General features: G+C 44.4%; 1 protein-coding gene and 1 pseudogene across 2 annotated transcripts in view; both read left to right on the top strand.

Moving 5' to 3' along the window:
• The window catches only part of IL13RA1 (interleukin 13 receptor subunit alpha 1), an 82789-nt gene that overhangs the window by 43791 nt on the left and 24343 nt on the right, over window positions 1-14655 (top strand). For both annotated transcript variants that reach the window (XM_075538161.1, XM_075538160.1), the window contains exons 5-6: window positions 176-354; window positions 2704-2852. In XM_075538161.1, the coding sequence (XP_075394276.1) occupies window positions 176-354; window positions 2704-2852 (328 nt within the window). The remainder of the gene's footprint in view (window positions 1-175; window positions 355-2703; window positions 2853-14655) is intronic.
• LOC142433044 (zinc finger CCHC domain-containing protein 8 pseudogene) lies at window positions 5276-10297 on the top strand (annotated as a pseudogene).

Raw genomic sequence — 14655 nt, 5'->3', positions numbered from 1 at the left:
CTATGGAAAAGAGCAATGTACGTCAGACCGAAATAATTTTTTCCTACAATGTGCACACAGCAAATAAACGTTAAGTTTTTTTTTTCATGGACATCATCAGTCTTTTATTTTTTTAAGTCTTAAAAAAAGCTTTCTTAAAAGTAATCCAGAAAATTGTCTCACTTTTCTCCTGTAGGCACAAATACCTGACAACACCTCTTCAGTGTGAAAACTCCTACAGGGAAGGTCACCGTCTAGGTTGTTCCTTTAATCTGACGGATTCTCGTCTGAGACATAGTAGCATCCAAGTAATGGTGAAGGATAATGGAGGGAAAATTAGACCATCATTCAGTGTCGTAGCTTTAAGTTCTCATGGTAAGTGTTAACAGTCCTCTAAAAGTATCAGATGAATATGTTATTACAACTTGTGAACAATCGATACACAGATGAATGAAAGAGTGGTGATTGATGATTGTAGTCTTAATACCTTTCCCACATAATAAAGACCTGTATATGTGGTCGCCTTTCTTTGACAGATCCTTTTTAAAGATGGCAACTTGGAATGCATAATATTCATTGAACTGGTGTTTTGTCCCAGTTTACTTGGGGACATTCTGGGACTTCAAGCAGTTCGTTGAAGAACTGAGACTGGAACCCAGCCTCTCTGACTCCACAATCTGTATTCTCTTCACTTATGTGACTTGAGCAGATGCTGCTGCAGAATAAGCACTATATCCTATAGGCTTCCCAGATGATCTCTTTCTTTAAATGCTCAGAATGAAAATGATGTGATAAAGACTGATACTAAAAAATATTTACCACTCTGCATGGCACAGTCACCAAGCAATCAGAACAATCATATACCTATTCAAAAGTGCCCTCAACTAGAAACCAAAATATTTGGCTGAAGCCCTAGCTCCTCCATGTTGGTCGTCATCTGTAAAATGGGCTGCATGGTGTCTCTTGACCCCTAATGATTAATATCAATTCAGATGTCCACAGGTAAATATCTGAAGCAGAACACTGTAAGCATAATGGTGTATTTATTTGTTGAAATACCCCCAAGGATTTCTGATTTTATCTACATGTTATAGAGTTGATTTTTTTTTTAATTTTAACAATTTATTGGGGCTCATACAATTCTTTTCACAGTTCATATATATACATACATCAATTGTATAAAGCACATCTGTACAGTCTTTGCCCTAATCATTTTTTTCTCTTTTCTTCTTTTACATTTTATTAGGGACTCATATAACTCTTACCGGGAGAGGGACAGCAGAGAAGGGCGGAAGGGAGACTCCGGATAGGGCAAGATATGACAAAACAACGATGTATAAATTACCAAGGGCATATGAGGGAGGGGGGAAGGGGGAGGGAGGAGGGGAAAAAAAAGAGGACCTGATGCAAGGGGCTTAAGTGGAGAGCAAATGCCTTGAGAATGATTGGGGCAGGGAATGTATGGATGTGCTTTATACAATTGATGTGTGTATATGTATGGATTGTGGTTAGAGTTGATTTTTTAAGCAAGTAGCAATTAAAACATGCCCTCAAGACTGGAAGCAGAGCACTATTTTAGCATGCCTTTAAGATCAGCGCTTCTTCACCTGTGGGTCACGACCCCTTTGTGGGTCGAACCACCCTTTCACAGGGATCGCCCGATTGATAATAGTAGCAAAATGACAGTTATGAAGCAACGAAAATAATTTTGTGGTTGGGGGGGGGTCACCACAGCATGAGGAACTGTATGAAAGGGTCACGGCATTAGAAAGGTAGAGAACCACTGCTTTAGGTAATCTTGGAAATAAATTCTAATAATGGACCCAAATCAGCTTGGTTTCTAGGTCAGGGGAAGATGCTCAAGGTAATCTGAAGCAAAACCCTTCTCTTTCCTCTGCCTTGCTTACCAGCTTGTCCTAAAGGGACCTTTTAAAGCTCAAGTTGCTGCTCTTTTTCCTGGATGTTCATGGTGACATAAAAGATTATGTCTCCCCTAGAAGATGATATCTACATGGTTTCTGTGAATTACTCACTTTCTCTGATTGATCAGGCTTAAGTAGAGCGGACCCTTGAGAAAACAGATTGGCCGACAAGTACTCCTGATGGCACAAACAGTATGGCATTTGACTGCTAACAGGTTGGTGATTCAAACCCACTCAGTAGTGCCATGAGAGAAAGACCTGCCAATCAGCTTCCATGAAGAATGCCCTCAATAAAACCTCATGGGGGCTGTTCCACTTTGGTATCAGCCCATGGGGTCAATATGAGTTGGACTTGACAGCACCCAACAACAGTCATTTGGGACTGTGGTTTTTGAAGGGGATGAATGAATGACAGCTAGGGGAATCCCAGTACCTGGTGCCTTAACCCATTAGCATTCCTCATGTCTTTTCTTTGTCATAGCTGCATGTTCCGGTGGGAGCCTGATCCCTTCCCACCTGGAAAGGGTCAGAGTTCATGTCATCTGTCAGACACTCCCAGGGATGTTTTTTTTTTTTTGGTCTTTTTTCCAGAGATGGTCTTTAAGTGCAATTTATGAGACAGTTTTAAATAACCTTCCTCCATTGTGGCTACTGAAGAATTCGAGAACTATCTGGTTATGTAAGGGCATTAAAAACATTAGCTCTATTTCAGTTTAGGGTCATGATCTCCGTCACTTCTACTCATGTATGTAGCTTATCAAACTAAACTCCAGAAGCTAATCTGTATTGTTTTTTCTTTCAGTGGTACCTGCTCATCCAGATATTATACATCTCTCCTTCAAAAATAGCAACTTGCTTGTGGAATGGAAGAAACCTGGAGATTTTCTGTGTGAATGCTTATCTTCCCAATTAGAAGTCAACAACAGTCACCTTTCTTCAACGCTTTATACCGTATGTGTATTTCTTTTCATTAGATTTCATTTAGATAATTTACTTGTAATTTTAGTTTATTGCCGTGTGATAGATGAAAATCTTAGATATGCCATCTAAAGCTGCTAATGACAATGATGTTTCTTCTTTGAACTAGGGCATGGTGGAAGGATTGAAGGTTGGTGGTTGATGGTAGTATTGTCTGTAAGGTTTTAGCCACTCATTAATTTGTTTGCTCAACACATACTTACTCTCTATCATGTGCCAGAAAGGGAGCCCTGGTGGCATAATGGGTGACAAATTGGACTGCTAACTATAAGGTCAGCAGTTCAAAACCACTAGCCACTGCATGGGAGCAAGCTAAGGCTTTCTATTCCCATAAAGATGTCTCGGAAACTCACAGAGGCAGTTCTACCCTGTCCTAGCAGGTCACTATGAACCAAAAGTGACTTGAGGGTGGTGTGTGTTTTTGAGACCCCGTACCAGGCACTATTTAATACAGCATAGCTAAGGCTGTGAACGTGACCAACAAGTTAGCTCCCCCCACTCCAAAACTTACATACAAGCAGCTGTTTGGAAAGGAACAAGTTCATTTCAGAGATTAAGTGGTATGAAGAAAATAAAAGGGCATAACCTGCTAGAGCATGACTGGGAGGATCTGAGGAAGCGTTAGCTAGTGTCACTGTCAGAAGTGATGACATTTAAGGTGAGGTCAGGCAGATGATCAGGAGCTAGCATATGAGGATCTAGAGCTAGAGGAAATAGCACAGACAAACCTTTTAAGGCAGAACCGAACAGGGAATGTTTGAGAAATAGAAAGGAGACTGGTATTGGCAAAATATAGTAGGAAAAGATGTCTAAGCACTGGATAAGGATTAGAAGCGCAAATAAGGCCATTCTGTTGTAATGGACTGTGAAGCAAGTAAGTGTAATTCAAGTGGTCAGCATTTGTGGGATTATATGAGGGTTCGCCTTAAAGGATTGCAACTGGGATTCCAGTTCACAAAAGCAAGAATTTATTCAAAACAAAAACTGGTTTGACATGTCTCAATGAACAATGGATGGGCCTGCAGACAATCTCTCTCTGATGCGCATGTTTTAATAGGCCCTGGCATTGTAATGGGTTATACACCAGAGGGCAAATCACAAGGGTAGAGTGCAAAAGCACCAGCCACAATGAGAGGGAGACAGATGAGGCTTGCAACTTCTGTGAAGATTGGCAGGCTCAGAAACCCTCAGGTGTAATTCTACTCCCTCCTAGAGGGTTGCTACGAGTCAGGAATGACTCGATGGCAGTAAGTAAGTCTTATTATGGTTCCTTTAAAAGGGGGGGTAGTTTTTGTTTTCGTTTTGCCATGGGGGGGATTAAATAGGTTAATAGCAAATTAGAAACAAGACATGGATTTGTAAAAAATATTCCAAAATTATGGACACTTGGCAGCACGTTTATGGGAACGCAGTTCCATTGTTGAGATGGATAAAGAATTTTAAGGAAGGTCAGGAGGAGCTCCAAAATGAATTCAAAGCAGAGAGATCTGTTTGGAAGGGTATGGGGACATTTTTTTCTCATTCCAGAGGGGTCATCGTGATAGATTTTCTCGGACACATGATGATCAGGGGGGTTATTACTAACAAAATGTAAGAAAATGGAATGGTACATGGGTGAGGAAAAGGCCAGGGCAGTTTGCTTACAGGGAATTGTTTCTCTCATGACAGCACTGCACTTCCTTCTTCAAAGGGTTACCTGAGGGCTGTATGGCGAGGATGTCATTGGGAGACCTCACCCCATCCACCTACCAGCCTAGATCTGGCTCCTGGGGAGTACATTTTGCTCCTCAGGCTCCAAGAACATTGACAAAGAGCCTGACTTTGAGTTCTTTAATAATGGCCAAATTGCTATTTTGATGGGGTATAAATCGCAGGGTTCAGGAAATGATTAATGCAAACCCATATCCCCTGCTTTCTAGTAGATTCTGACTCATAGTGACACTGAAGGAAACTCGTGTCTGAGATGGTAAATCTTTACAGAATCTTTCAGAGAGCAGCTAGTGGGTTCGAACTGATATCCTTCTGTGAACAGCTGAGCCTTTTCCCCTCTGGTGCCATCCGCACCCCTGTGACATTGTTACGTTCTGCTATTCCATTCCGATTCATAGGTTAGAGATACGGAAGTGTACTGACCTAGGTGGAGTGGGCTTGCGGCGAATACGTAGCTTGGAGTTGGGAGAAACCATTCTAAGTGGTATAACCCGATGTGGGGTGGAGCCTTAGTGAGAGGCGCCGCCCCACAAACCTCCTCACGGGGCCCGCGTTTGGTTCCACCTCTTCCGGAGTCTGTTCTCCAGCTCAAAATGGCAGCGGAGGGAGATTCAGGTGGCGGAGAGCTGTTCCAGGCATTCAAGGAGCCTGCGAATGTGATTCCAACCCCCAGTCACCCTCGGATTAAGGAGGAGGAGGAGGAGGAGGTAATCAATCTGCTGGATGACGACGACGACGAGGTAATCAATCTGCTGGATGACGACGACGACGAGGTAATCAATCTGCTGGACGACGACGATGAGGTAATCAATCTGCTGGATGACGACGACGACGATGTAATCTATGTGATGGATGACGAGGACGAGGTCAAGGTTAAGGTCGAGGTCGTGGATGACACGCAGGTCAAGGTCGAGGTGGTGGAGGAGGACGAAGAAGTGGACGTGGAGGTGGTGGAGGAGGCCGAGGAGGTGCCCGAGGCAGAGGAGAAACTGCGGGGCGGCGGCTTCCCGGAGCTGCAGCAGCCGCTTGGGGCGAGTGAGTACACGGAGGTGGAGCGGCTCCGGGCCGAGAACCGGGAGCTTAAAAGAAAACTGAGCATTCTGACTCAACCCAGTGGAATCCTGGTGAGCAATACTGACCTAGATGGGCCTTTATTACAGATTCTGTGTATGAACAATGCTATTGCCGAGCAATACCGCAACGAAATAGACACCTTTGTAGCAAATTTGGTAAAAAGATTCCAGGAGCAGCAGAGAAGTGACGCGGGAAACACTTCCCTAGGCCTTGTACCCCAGCCATCCAGCCTCGGGCTGGAAGCGGCCCACGGGGCGGAAGAAGGCGGCGTCCTTCAGACCGGCCCGGAGGAGACTCTTAATGTCCTCGGAGGCATGCTGTACTGCCCTGATTTCTGCCTTGTTAGGGTGGAGTCACCGGTGCTAAGTGAAAGCCCCCAAATTAGGGAAATCTCGGAGATACCCAAGTACCAGCAAGTGTTCCGGCGAGTTGCCTCTCACGGAGGGAAGATGGATCCAAAGCCCCACAGCCCAAAGCCCCACTGTTTCAACTGTGATTCGGAAGGCCATCTGGTGCGAAACTGTCCGATACCCTGGAACGCGGATCGCATCCGTCATAGGAGACGTGAATATCGGGAGGCCTGTGCTGAGGCCGGCTACCCGAGCTTCCAGCAGAGCTACCATAAAGAAGTGGACACCCGATTTGGGAGGTGCCAGCCCGGCGCCATCAGCGGGGTCCTTCAGGAGGCGATTGATGTGACGGGCAAATGTCTGCCACCCGGCATCTATCAGATGCGTGAGCTGGGCTACACACCAGGTTGGCTCCAAGAAGGCGACTTAGAAAGTTCCGGGCTTACCATCTATGGTGGCACACAGGAGGGTGCCCGTGGCGAGGCCGACCCCGGCGAATTGTCAACGCGTAAAAGTGCCACTTACGATCTCTCCAAATTGGTGAGCTACCCGGGTGTTAACATCTCTCCACCCAGAGGCATTCCAGAGGAGTGGAGCGCATTTGGGTCGGTACCCATGCAGGTGTCACAACACAGGGACGCCTTTGGCAACTACCTGACGTCCAAGTCCAAGGCTCCCTGGGTGTACTCGGGCAGCAAGAGGGCCTTGCCACAGTCCAGCCCGTCGAGCCCAAAGATGCTAAAGCTGGACCAGAAGCCCGAAGCCTCGCTCAGCCACCCAGAGCTCGACCCAGACGCTTTTGTGTCCCAACTTTCCCAGACGTCTGACTCATCTGACAGCCCTTCTGACCTCACAGAGTCTCAATCGTGGAGCAGCCTATCGGCGACGTCCAGTGACTCCCCTCAAACCACTGGCACCACGGAGGAGGAGGATGCCCTGGCTCTGGAGGAACTACAAGAGAAGCCATTACAGACGGTCCTCGAAACTAAGAGTATCAGCAGCCAATCCAACTTCCCTTTAAAGGAGAGCTCAGCTGCTGTGTCACCTGGTCCTGGGCACCTTGACCTCCCTGGGCCTGAGAGAAACCCCTACGGAAAGCAGGTGCCAGTAGAAGCAACCCAGGACCCTGGGGAGGCTAAGACACCCGACCCTGGGGCTGAGACATCTGAAGTTGCACATTCCTCAGCTGCAGAGGACTGGGGGCTCTGGGAGAAAGAGGAAGAAGAGGCTGCCCCAGTGGACTGGGAAGGTGCCGCCCTCCACAAGGGCACCACCTTGTCTAAATGTGGCACCAGCCATGGGGACGGCCAAAAGCTCCAGCCCAGCACCAGCCCTCCGGCGGCCGCTCCCACTTACAGCTCCATACCCGACTTGAACACGTCTGCAACGAGAAGAAATCCATTTGAAGTGGAGAACGTGGCACAACTGACTGGCGCATATCCCAGAAGGAGGAGTTTGCGAAAGAACTCGACGCAGAACCAGGAAAAAAATCCAAAAGACTACTAACTACGACTTGCCCGAGCACCACGAGCTGTTCAGGTCTGTTTTGTTTGTTTTCTCAAGTAGTTTATTAACTAAGTGAGCAGATAAAATTGTTTGTCTCGCATGTTTGCAAATCTGCCCCAGGTTTAGTTGTGGTCTACAGCCCAAGCCAGTTTAAAAAAACCAATATTTATATATTTTCCCCCCTCCAAGCCTGTTTCTTCAGGCATGGCAAAATTGGCCCTCTGTTACATTTTCATTCCCTTTGACAAAAGCTTGGGAGCAGGTTCAGAGGTTGTTTGTTAAAAGTTTTATACTGTTTTTGGATTGTGAGTTTTTGTTACTGATGGTTTCCATCTGCCTTTTGGATGTAGATTTCTCTTTATACCATTTGCTAACTGTCCTGTACTAAAGTTGAATATAGCTCTTTTTAATAGAAAAAACTCTGATCATTTCAAAATCATAGTTCAACTCCAGCAACTAAATATGAAAAATCCGGGAGGAGTACTTTTATCCCATTTGAGATATTTTTGTAAGTGATTTTCCTTTTTGGGAGTATTTTGAAATTTTGTAATTACCTTTTTTGGGGTAGTTTTGGTAAGTGACTTCTTTCGTAATGTCACTCTTCATAGCGTGCTCTTGCAAGTCTGTTCATCCCTGGACAGAGGTTTGTTAGACTTTGTAAACAATCTAAGATTTTTGAGTACCCTCAAGAGTGCCTCTCCGTTCATTTTGTATACATTTCTGTAAGTTTGGAAGTTCCTTATGTGCTTGCAGAAATCAATGGTAGCAAACGCAAATAACAGCTTTGAAAAATTGGCAAGTTAGGGTGTTTTCCATATATATTCACCTTAAATCTAGAAATGGAATCTTTTCACATAATCCTTTTAATAGGGAAAAAGTTACGGAGGAAGCTACCCTTGGTATATCCAGTATTTTCCAGATTTGCACCTTAAGATAATTAGCAGTTAAATTTAGAGAGAGGTCCCAATTGGCAGGTAAATAAGAACTGACACTTTGGTTGTTGTCAGCATTAGGAATGTCGTTGTACCTTTACACTTGGTCAGATCCAGGAAAGTAACTGTCTAAACAGCCTTGGAAAGAAATGAAAAAGTAGCTGTACAATTTGGGTAGCAGTGTTTTCTGAGGGATCCAAGTTGAGGCAATTCTTGCTAACAGGAAATCTACTAACTAGACTTTGCTTCGGGGCATTGCCCCCCACCCCCCGAAGCTGTCATTAGCCTCATTGTCCCCTGTGGAGTAGAGGTTTGTAGATGTTGTTGGGACCACAAAGTCAGGTTTTGTCTGCTTGTTAAGTGTGCTTTTTTTCTTCCCTTTTTTTGCCCAGATTTAGAATTGTAGTGTCCTTAGGTGTCACCTCATGGTCACTGAGACTGCTCCAACTCTTGTTTGCTACCAGCCTGGCCCCTGTGGGCATTTGAGTTTTAGAGATTAGAAAGAGGAAGAAGAGGCTGCCCCAGTGGACTGGGAAGGTGCCGCCCTCCACAAGGGCACCACCTTCTCTAAATGTGGCACCAGCCATGGGGGTGGCCAAAAGCTCCAGCCCAGCACCAGCCCTCCCGCGGCCGCTCCCACTTACAGCTCCATACCCGACTTGAACACGTCTGCAACGGGAACAGATCCATTTAAAGTGGAGAACGTGGCACAACTGACTGGAACATATCTCAGAAGGAAGAATTTGCTAAAGAACTCGACGCAGAACCAGGAAAAAAATCCGAAAGACTCCTAACTACGACTTTCTAGAGCACTAGAGCTGTTCAGGTCTCTCTTTTTGGTTTTGTTAAGTAATTTGCTAAATAAGGGGGCAGATACAAGTGTTAGTGTCGCAGGTTTGAAAATCTGCCCCGTGTTTTAAGGCAAGGCCAAACTTGGCCCTCTGTTACATATTTTTTTTCTCTTTGACAACAGCTTGGGTTAGGAGCAGGTTCAGAGGTTGTTTTTAAGTTTTATACTGTTTTTGGATTGTGAGTTTTCGTTAGTGATGGTTTCCATCTGCCTTTTGGATGTAGATTTCCCTTTATACTGTTTGCTAACTGTCCTGTACACAAGTTGAACACAGCACTTTTTAATAGAAAAAATTCTAATCATTTCAAAATCATAGTTCAGTCTAACACCAAATGTGAAAGGTCAAAAGGGAGCAGTTTTATCCCATTTGAGATATTTTTGTTAGTGATTTTCCTTTTTTGGGGTATATTGTAATTTGGTAATTACCTTTTTGTGGTATTTTTGATAAGTGACTCCTTTTGTAATGTCACTCTTCAGCGCTTGCTATTTTTTCTTTTGTCATAGCTTACTATTGTAAGCATGATCATCTCTGTAGACAGAGGTTTAATTACGTTACTTTTTGTGAACAATCTTTTTTGAGTACCCTTAAAAGTGATTCACAGTTCATTTTCTGTATATATCTGTAAGTTTGGAAGTTCCTGATGTGCTTGCAGAAATCTATAATAGCAAAAGCAGCTAATAGTTCTAAAAATTGCAAGTTTGGGTGTTTTCTATATATTTTCATCTTAAATCTAGAAATTGAATGTTTTCAAAGAATTCGTTTATGGGAAAATAGTTAACGGAGGCAGCTACTCTTGGTAAAAAAATATTTTCTAGATTTGAACCTTAAGAAAATTAGCAGTTAAAATTAGAGAAGTCCCAATTGGCAGGTAAATAAGAACTGACACTTTGGTTGTTGTCAGCATTAGGAATGTAAATGTCTAAACAGCCTTGGAAAAAAAATGAAAAAGTAGCTGTACAATTTGATATTTTGGTGTAATAAAGGTTCTAAAGATTTGTGTTGCAGTACTTTCTGAGGGATCCTAGTTGAGGCAATTCTTGCGAACAGGAAATATGCTAACTAGAGTTTGCTATTGCCCCGAAGGTGTCACTAAACTCATTGTTCCCCTGTGGAGTAGAGGTCACACATGAGGGCCTTATACCTATTTGTGGATGTTGGGACCACAAAGTAGAGTTTTGTTTGGTTGTTAAGTGTGCTCCCCACCTACCTTTCTTTGGCCCAGATTTAGAATTGTTGTGTCCTTAAGGCATCACCTCAAGGTCAACTCTTTGCTACCAGCCTGGCCCCTGTAGGCATTTGAGTTTTACAGGTTTGAAACAAAATGGTTTTGTTTTGGTTTTTGCAAGAGGCCTTGCATCTTGCACCAGGGCAAATTCTTTGGTTCTATTGTTTTCACTCCTCATAGTAGTTACAGAAAGCTTCTTGTAGATTTATGCAAATTACTCTTTAAATGTTTCTTCATTGTCCACTCCCACCCTCAGAGGTATTTGAGGTCTTTTTTTTTTTCTTGCTTTAACTTTTATTTGAAGCTTAATTTACTCCCAAGCCAGTAGTTTTTTGCTTCTTTTCATTTTGGCAGATCTTTTTCTTCTGTGCCACCACCTCTCCTGGTTTAAGAACAAAGTGATCCTTCTCAGTCAGGATGGTTTCAGTGTGGCAGGGGATCTCATGGATGGATTGATCCCACCATGAGCTCTGTAAGTCCTGCAGCCCATCTTGGGGACTTTGTTCACCTGGGTGCGCTCAGTGACCAGAGAATCCACATCGAAATCTGTAAATTCAGCCCTTACTCTGCATTTAAAGTATGTACAGCAAAAATTCAACACCCTTTTTGGTCCATGGACCCTGGGTCCAACCCCACTGTTTGGCCTGGGCACATCCTACTACCTCCACCATTGTAATGTTGGAAGGGCACACTGCTTCTGCAAAGTGACGTCTTTCAAATATCTGGTGGCTTTCCGGATATGCATCCCCTTGAAGGCCTGGGCAGTTTCACGGATGTTCGTAAAATGAACCCAAAGAGTCTACCCTCCTGATTTGTCTGTTCGTGTGGGGTTTTCTGGGTCCAGGGAGTAGTGACCCCTTTTGGCAGATTACCTCAGGCTGCTGAGGGACGAGGAAGGGCGGTGAGTACTGGGAGAATTCATGGTCACTCAACTTGTGAGGTCTTCTCATAAGCACTTCCCTGCCATTTTCGAAGAGCTGTTTTTTAAAGTTAGCGTAGTGTGGTTGACAAAAAAACCTCCCCAGCGGAGGAGCAGTTTCAAGCAATGTGGAAAACGCATGCCATTTGTGTAATAACCACCTCCGTGGTTGAACAGAGCCCTGCTGGGCATTTGCAGAGAATCTGCCTTCTGAAATAGAGTGATCATTCCTGGTGGCAGAAACTCTAGTGTCCCCATACAGTTCCACAAAGGGAAATGGATAACCAAGTACAAGGGGGCAAGGGAAGTGCTTGGATTTACAACAAAGCAAGTTAGCAGAAAGGGGAGAATGCCATCCTTATAACCATGCTCTCTCCACTCTTGCCTGAGACACAAGCTACACGCATAACTCATCTTGGCAGCAACTTACGCCCTTGCTCTTCTACCTAATCACACATGTACGCCTGTTTCTCCCCAGAGAAAACAAAGCTCTGGTTGGGAGGAGTCGGTTATCGGCTTTATGCTTTTCCTGCTACTAACAGTAGCGAGCACGGACTGAGTGTCTAGTGCCCTCGTGGTGTACATGGAACCCATCAGGCCACTCCATGGGAGAAAGGAGGCTTTCTGCTCCCATAAAGCTGTCCAGCCCCGAACACCCACAGAAGCAGTTGTAACCTGTCCTTCAGGGATCGCTGTGAGTTGGAATAATTTTGCTGACAGTGACTGTTTTTGTGTGCTAGGTAATTTGCTAAGCACTAGACCTGCATTATCACATTTAATGTCCACAGTAACCCTAAGGAACGGAACACAAAACCCAACCCACTGCCAGCAAGTCGATTCCACCTCGTGGCAACCCTACGAGAGAGTAGAACTGTTCCTGTGGGTTTTCAGACTGTCAGTCTTTACAGGAGTGGAAAGCCTCATTTGTCTCCCAAGTAGCAGCTGGTGGCTTTGAACTGCTGACCTTGAGATTAGCGGCCCAGCACATCATCCACCAAGCCACCAGGACTCTTTTCTTAAAGCCTGTTTTGTTGTCCCCATTTAACGTGAGAAATTGAGTCTCAGAGGTTGAGTTTGAAGTTATATTTTAGTGACAGTCAAGGTTTAAGTGAAGATGTAACTCCAAAGGATGCACAAGTCTTTTTTTTAATTGGTTTTCTGTTTGAATTGCCAATATTGCTGTTTGGTTTGGTACAATTAAGTCTTTCTTAAATAGCCACGCATGCGATTCTCATTATAACGTGTGCAGTGGGTTTAACTTACGTTCTGTGGAGAAGCTGAGGCCTGCAGAGATCAAGTAACGACACAGGCCACACAGATTAAAAGGCGGTGTGACTACAGATGGTGCTCTGGCTGTGCACAAGGGCTTCAGAACAGTTGTGGGAAGAGGCTCTTATGTTTGCATTCCAATTTTCCACAAACTTTTTGTAGCCCCTCCCTCCACTGTATACATTGGCCAAGAATATTTGGCCTGACCTCATGTGACGTAACCATGTGGCTCGGAGTAGATTCTTACCGACTTAAGTTGCCTTTCATACAGATTTGGGAGTTGTGGGCAACACATACAAGGAGGCTTCCAAACAGTTCGAGGAGAAATGGAGCTAACGGATGCAATGGTTTTTTTGCCACACACTTTTGGAAGCCTCCTCGTGCACGATGGGGACAATCAAAGCTATTGGTGACATTCAGTGTCTATGTCCTGCAGTGTGACGCCATCTCTCCTCACAGATGTTCACCAGCTGCTTCCTTCCCTAGAGTGTCTTCAGCTTTTCCAGGACTCACTTGTTTGGACCTCTGCGACTTAGGTCCTTGGTTTGCCTTGGATTCCAGTTAAGAGGAGGGAGTAAATGAGGATGCCGCATCCCTGGCTTGCTATTCTGGGCCCTTGCTTTCCCTTTTGTGACTAATATATGTGGAAGGGACTTGTATTTGAATGAGAGCCCAGAGCTTTACGTCTGTGTAATGTTTTGCTTATTTGAGGATTTATTTATCTCTGAGATGACCAAGAGTTTGGGCCACATCAGCTTGCAACCTGGTCCCTCACTGATGGTTAGCACTTAGGATTCCCCACTCAGGCCTCTGATTACAGATGGGCCGCATTGGGTTACGGTAACCCCTGAGTGGCTTTTTCTTGGCTCTTGGATGAAATTTTGATAGGACGGCCTTTGAGCACTTAGTCAGCCTTTCGGCTCTGCAGAAATGCTGGCAGGAGCCATTTGGTTAATGGCACAAAATGCCAAAAATAAATAAGTCAATCTGTGCTTTGACCTCTGTTTAAGCAACGAAGATGAATGTCTTGAGTTTGTAACTGCAAATCTGAAGTACCACATATACTTGAGTATAAGCCGAGTTTTCCAGCACATTCTATTTATTTATTTGTTTGTTTAAAATTTGCATCCAGTTTTTAAAATCATTTTATTAGGGGCTCATACAACTCTTCTTATCACAATCCATACATACATCATTGTGTAAAGCACATTTGTACATTCGTTGCCCTCATCATTCTCAAAAAAGTTGCTTTCCACCTAAACCCCTTACATCAGCTCCTCAATTTTTCTCTTCCCTCCCTCATGAACCCTTGATAATTTATAAATTATTATTTTGTCATATCTTGCCCTGTCCTGCGTCTCCCTTCATCCACTTTTCTGTTGTCCAGCCCAATGCAGCTTTTGTGGTAAAATAGGTGCCTCGGCTGATACTTGAGTCGGCTTATACTTGAGTATGTACGGTATTTCACATTCTCACCAACACTTGGTGTTGTCTTGTAGGTGTGTGTATTGGTGTCTTGTGGTTCTAAATTGCATTTCCCTGATAACTACTGAGGTTAAAACAATTTTCATGCTATTATTGGAAATTTGCATATCGGCTAGTGCAGCGGTTCTCAACCTGTGGGTTGCGACCCCTTAGGGGTTTGAATGACCCTTTCACAGGGGTCGCCCGATTCATAACAGTAGCAAAATGACAGTGATGAAGTATCAAGGAAAATAACTTATGGTTGGGGGGGTCACCACAACATGAGGAACTGTAGGAAAGGGTCGCGCCATTAGGAATGTTAAGAGTCACTGCTCTAGTGTAAAGGCCCATTCAAGTATTTTCCAGTTTTCCTGTTGGGTTCCCTTGGGTTATCTGCTCCTTATTAAATTGTAGCAGATATGAAGGGGTACCCCCCCAAACCCAGAATCCACCCCCAACCTATGTATTTAAATTAT

Source organism: Tenrec ecaudatus, chromosome X (assembly GCF_050624435.1).
Source record: "Tenrec ecaudatus isolate mTenEca1 chromosome X, mTenEca1.hap1, whole genome shotgun sequence".
Taxonomy (NCBI): Eukaryota; Metazoa; Chordata; class Mammalia; order Afrosoricida; family Tenrecidae; genus Tenrec; species Tenrec ecaudatus.
The sequence above is the reverse complement of the archived record's forward strand: the minus strand, read 5'-3'. Positions and strand labels throughout refer to the sequence as shown.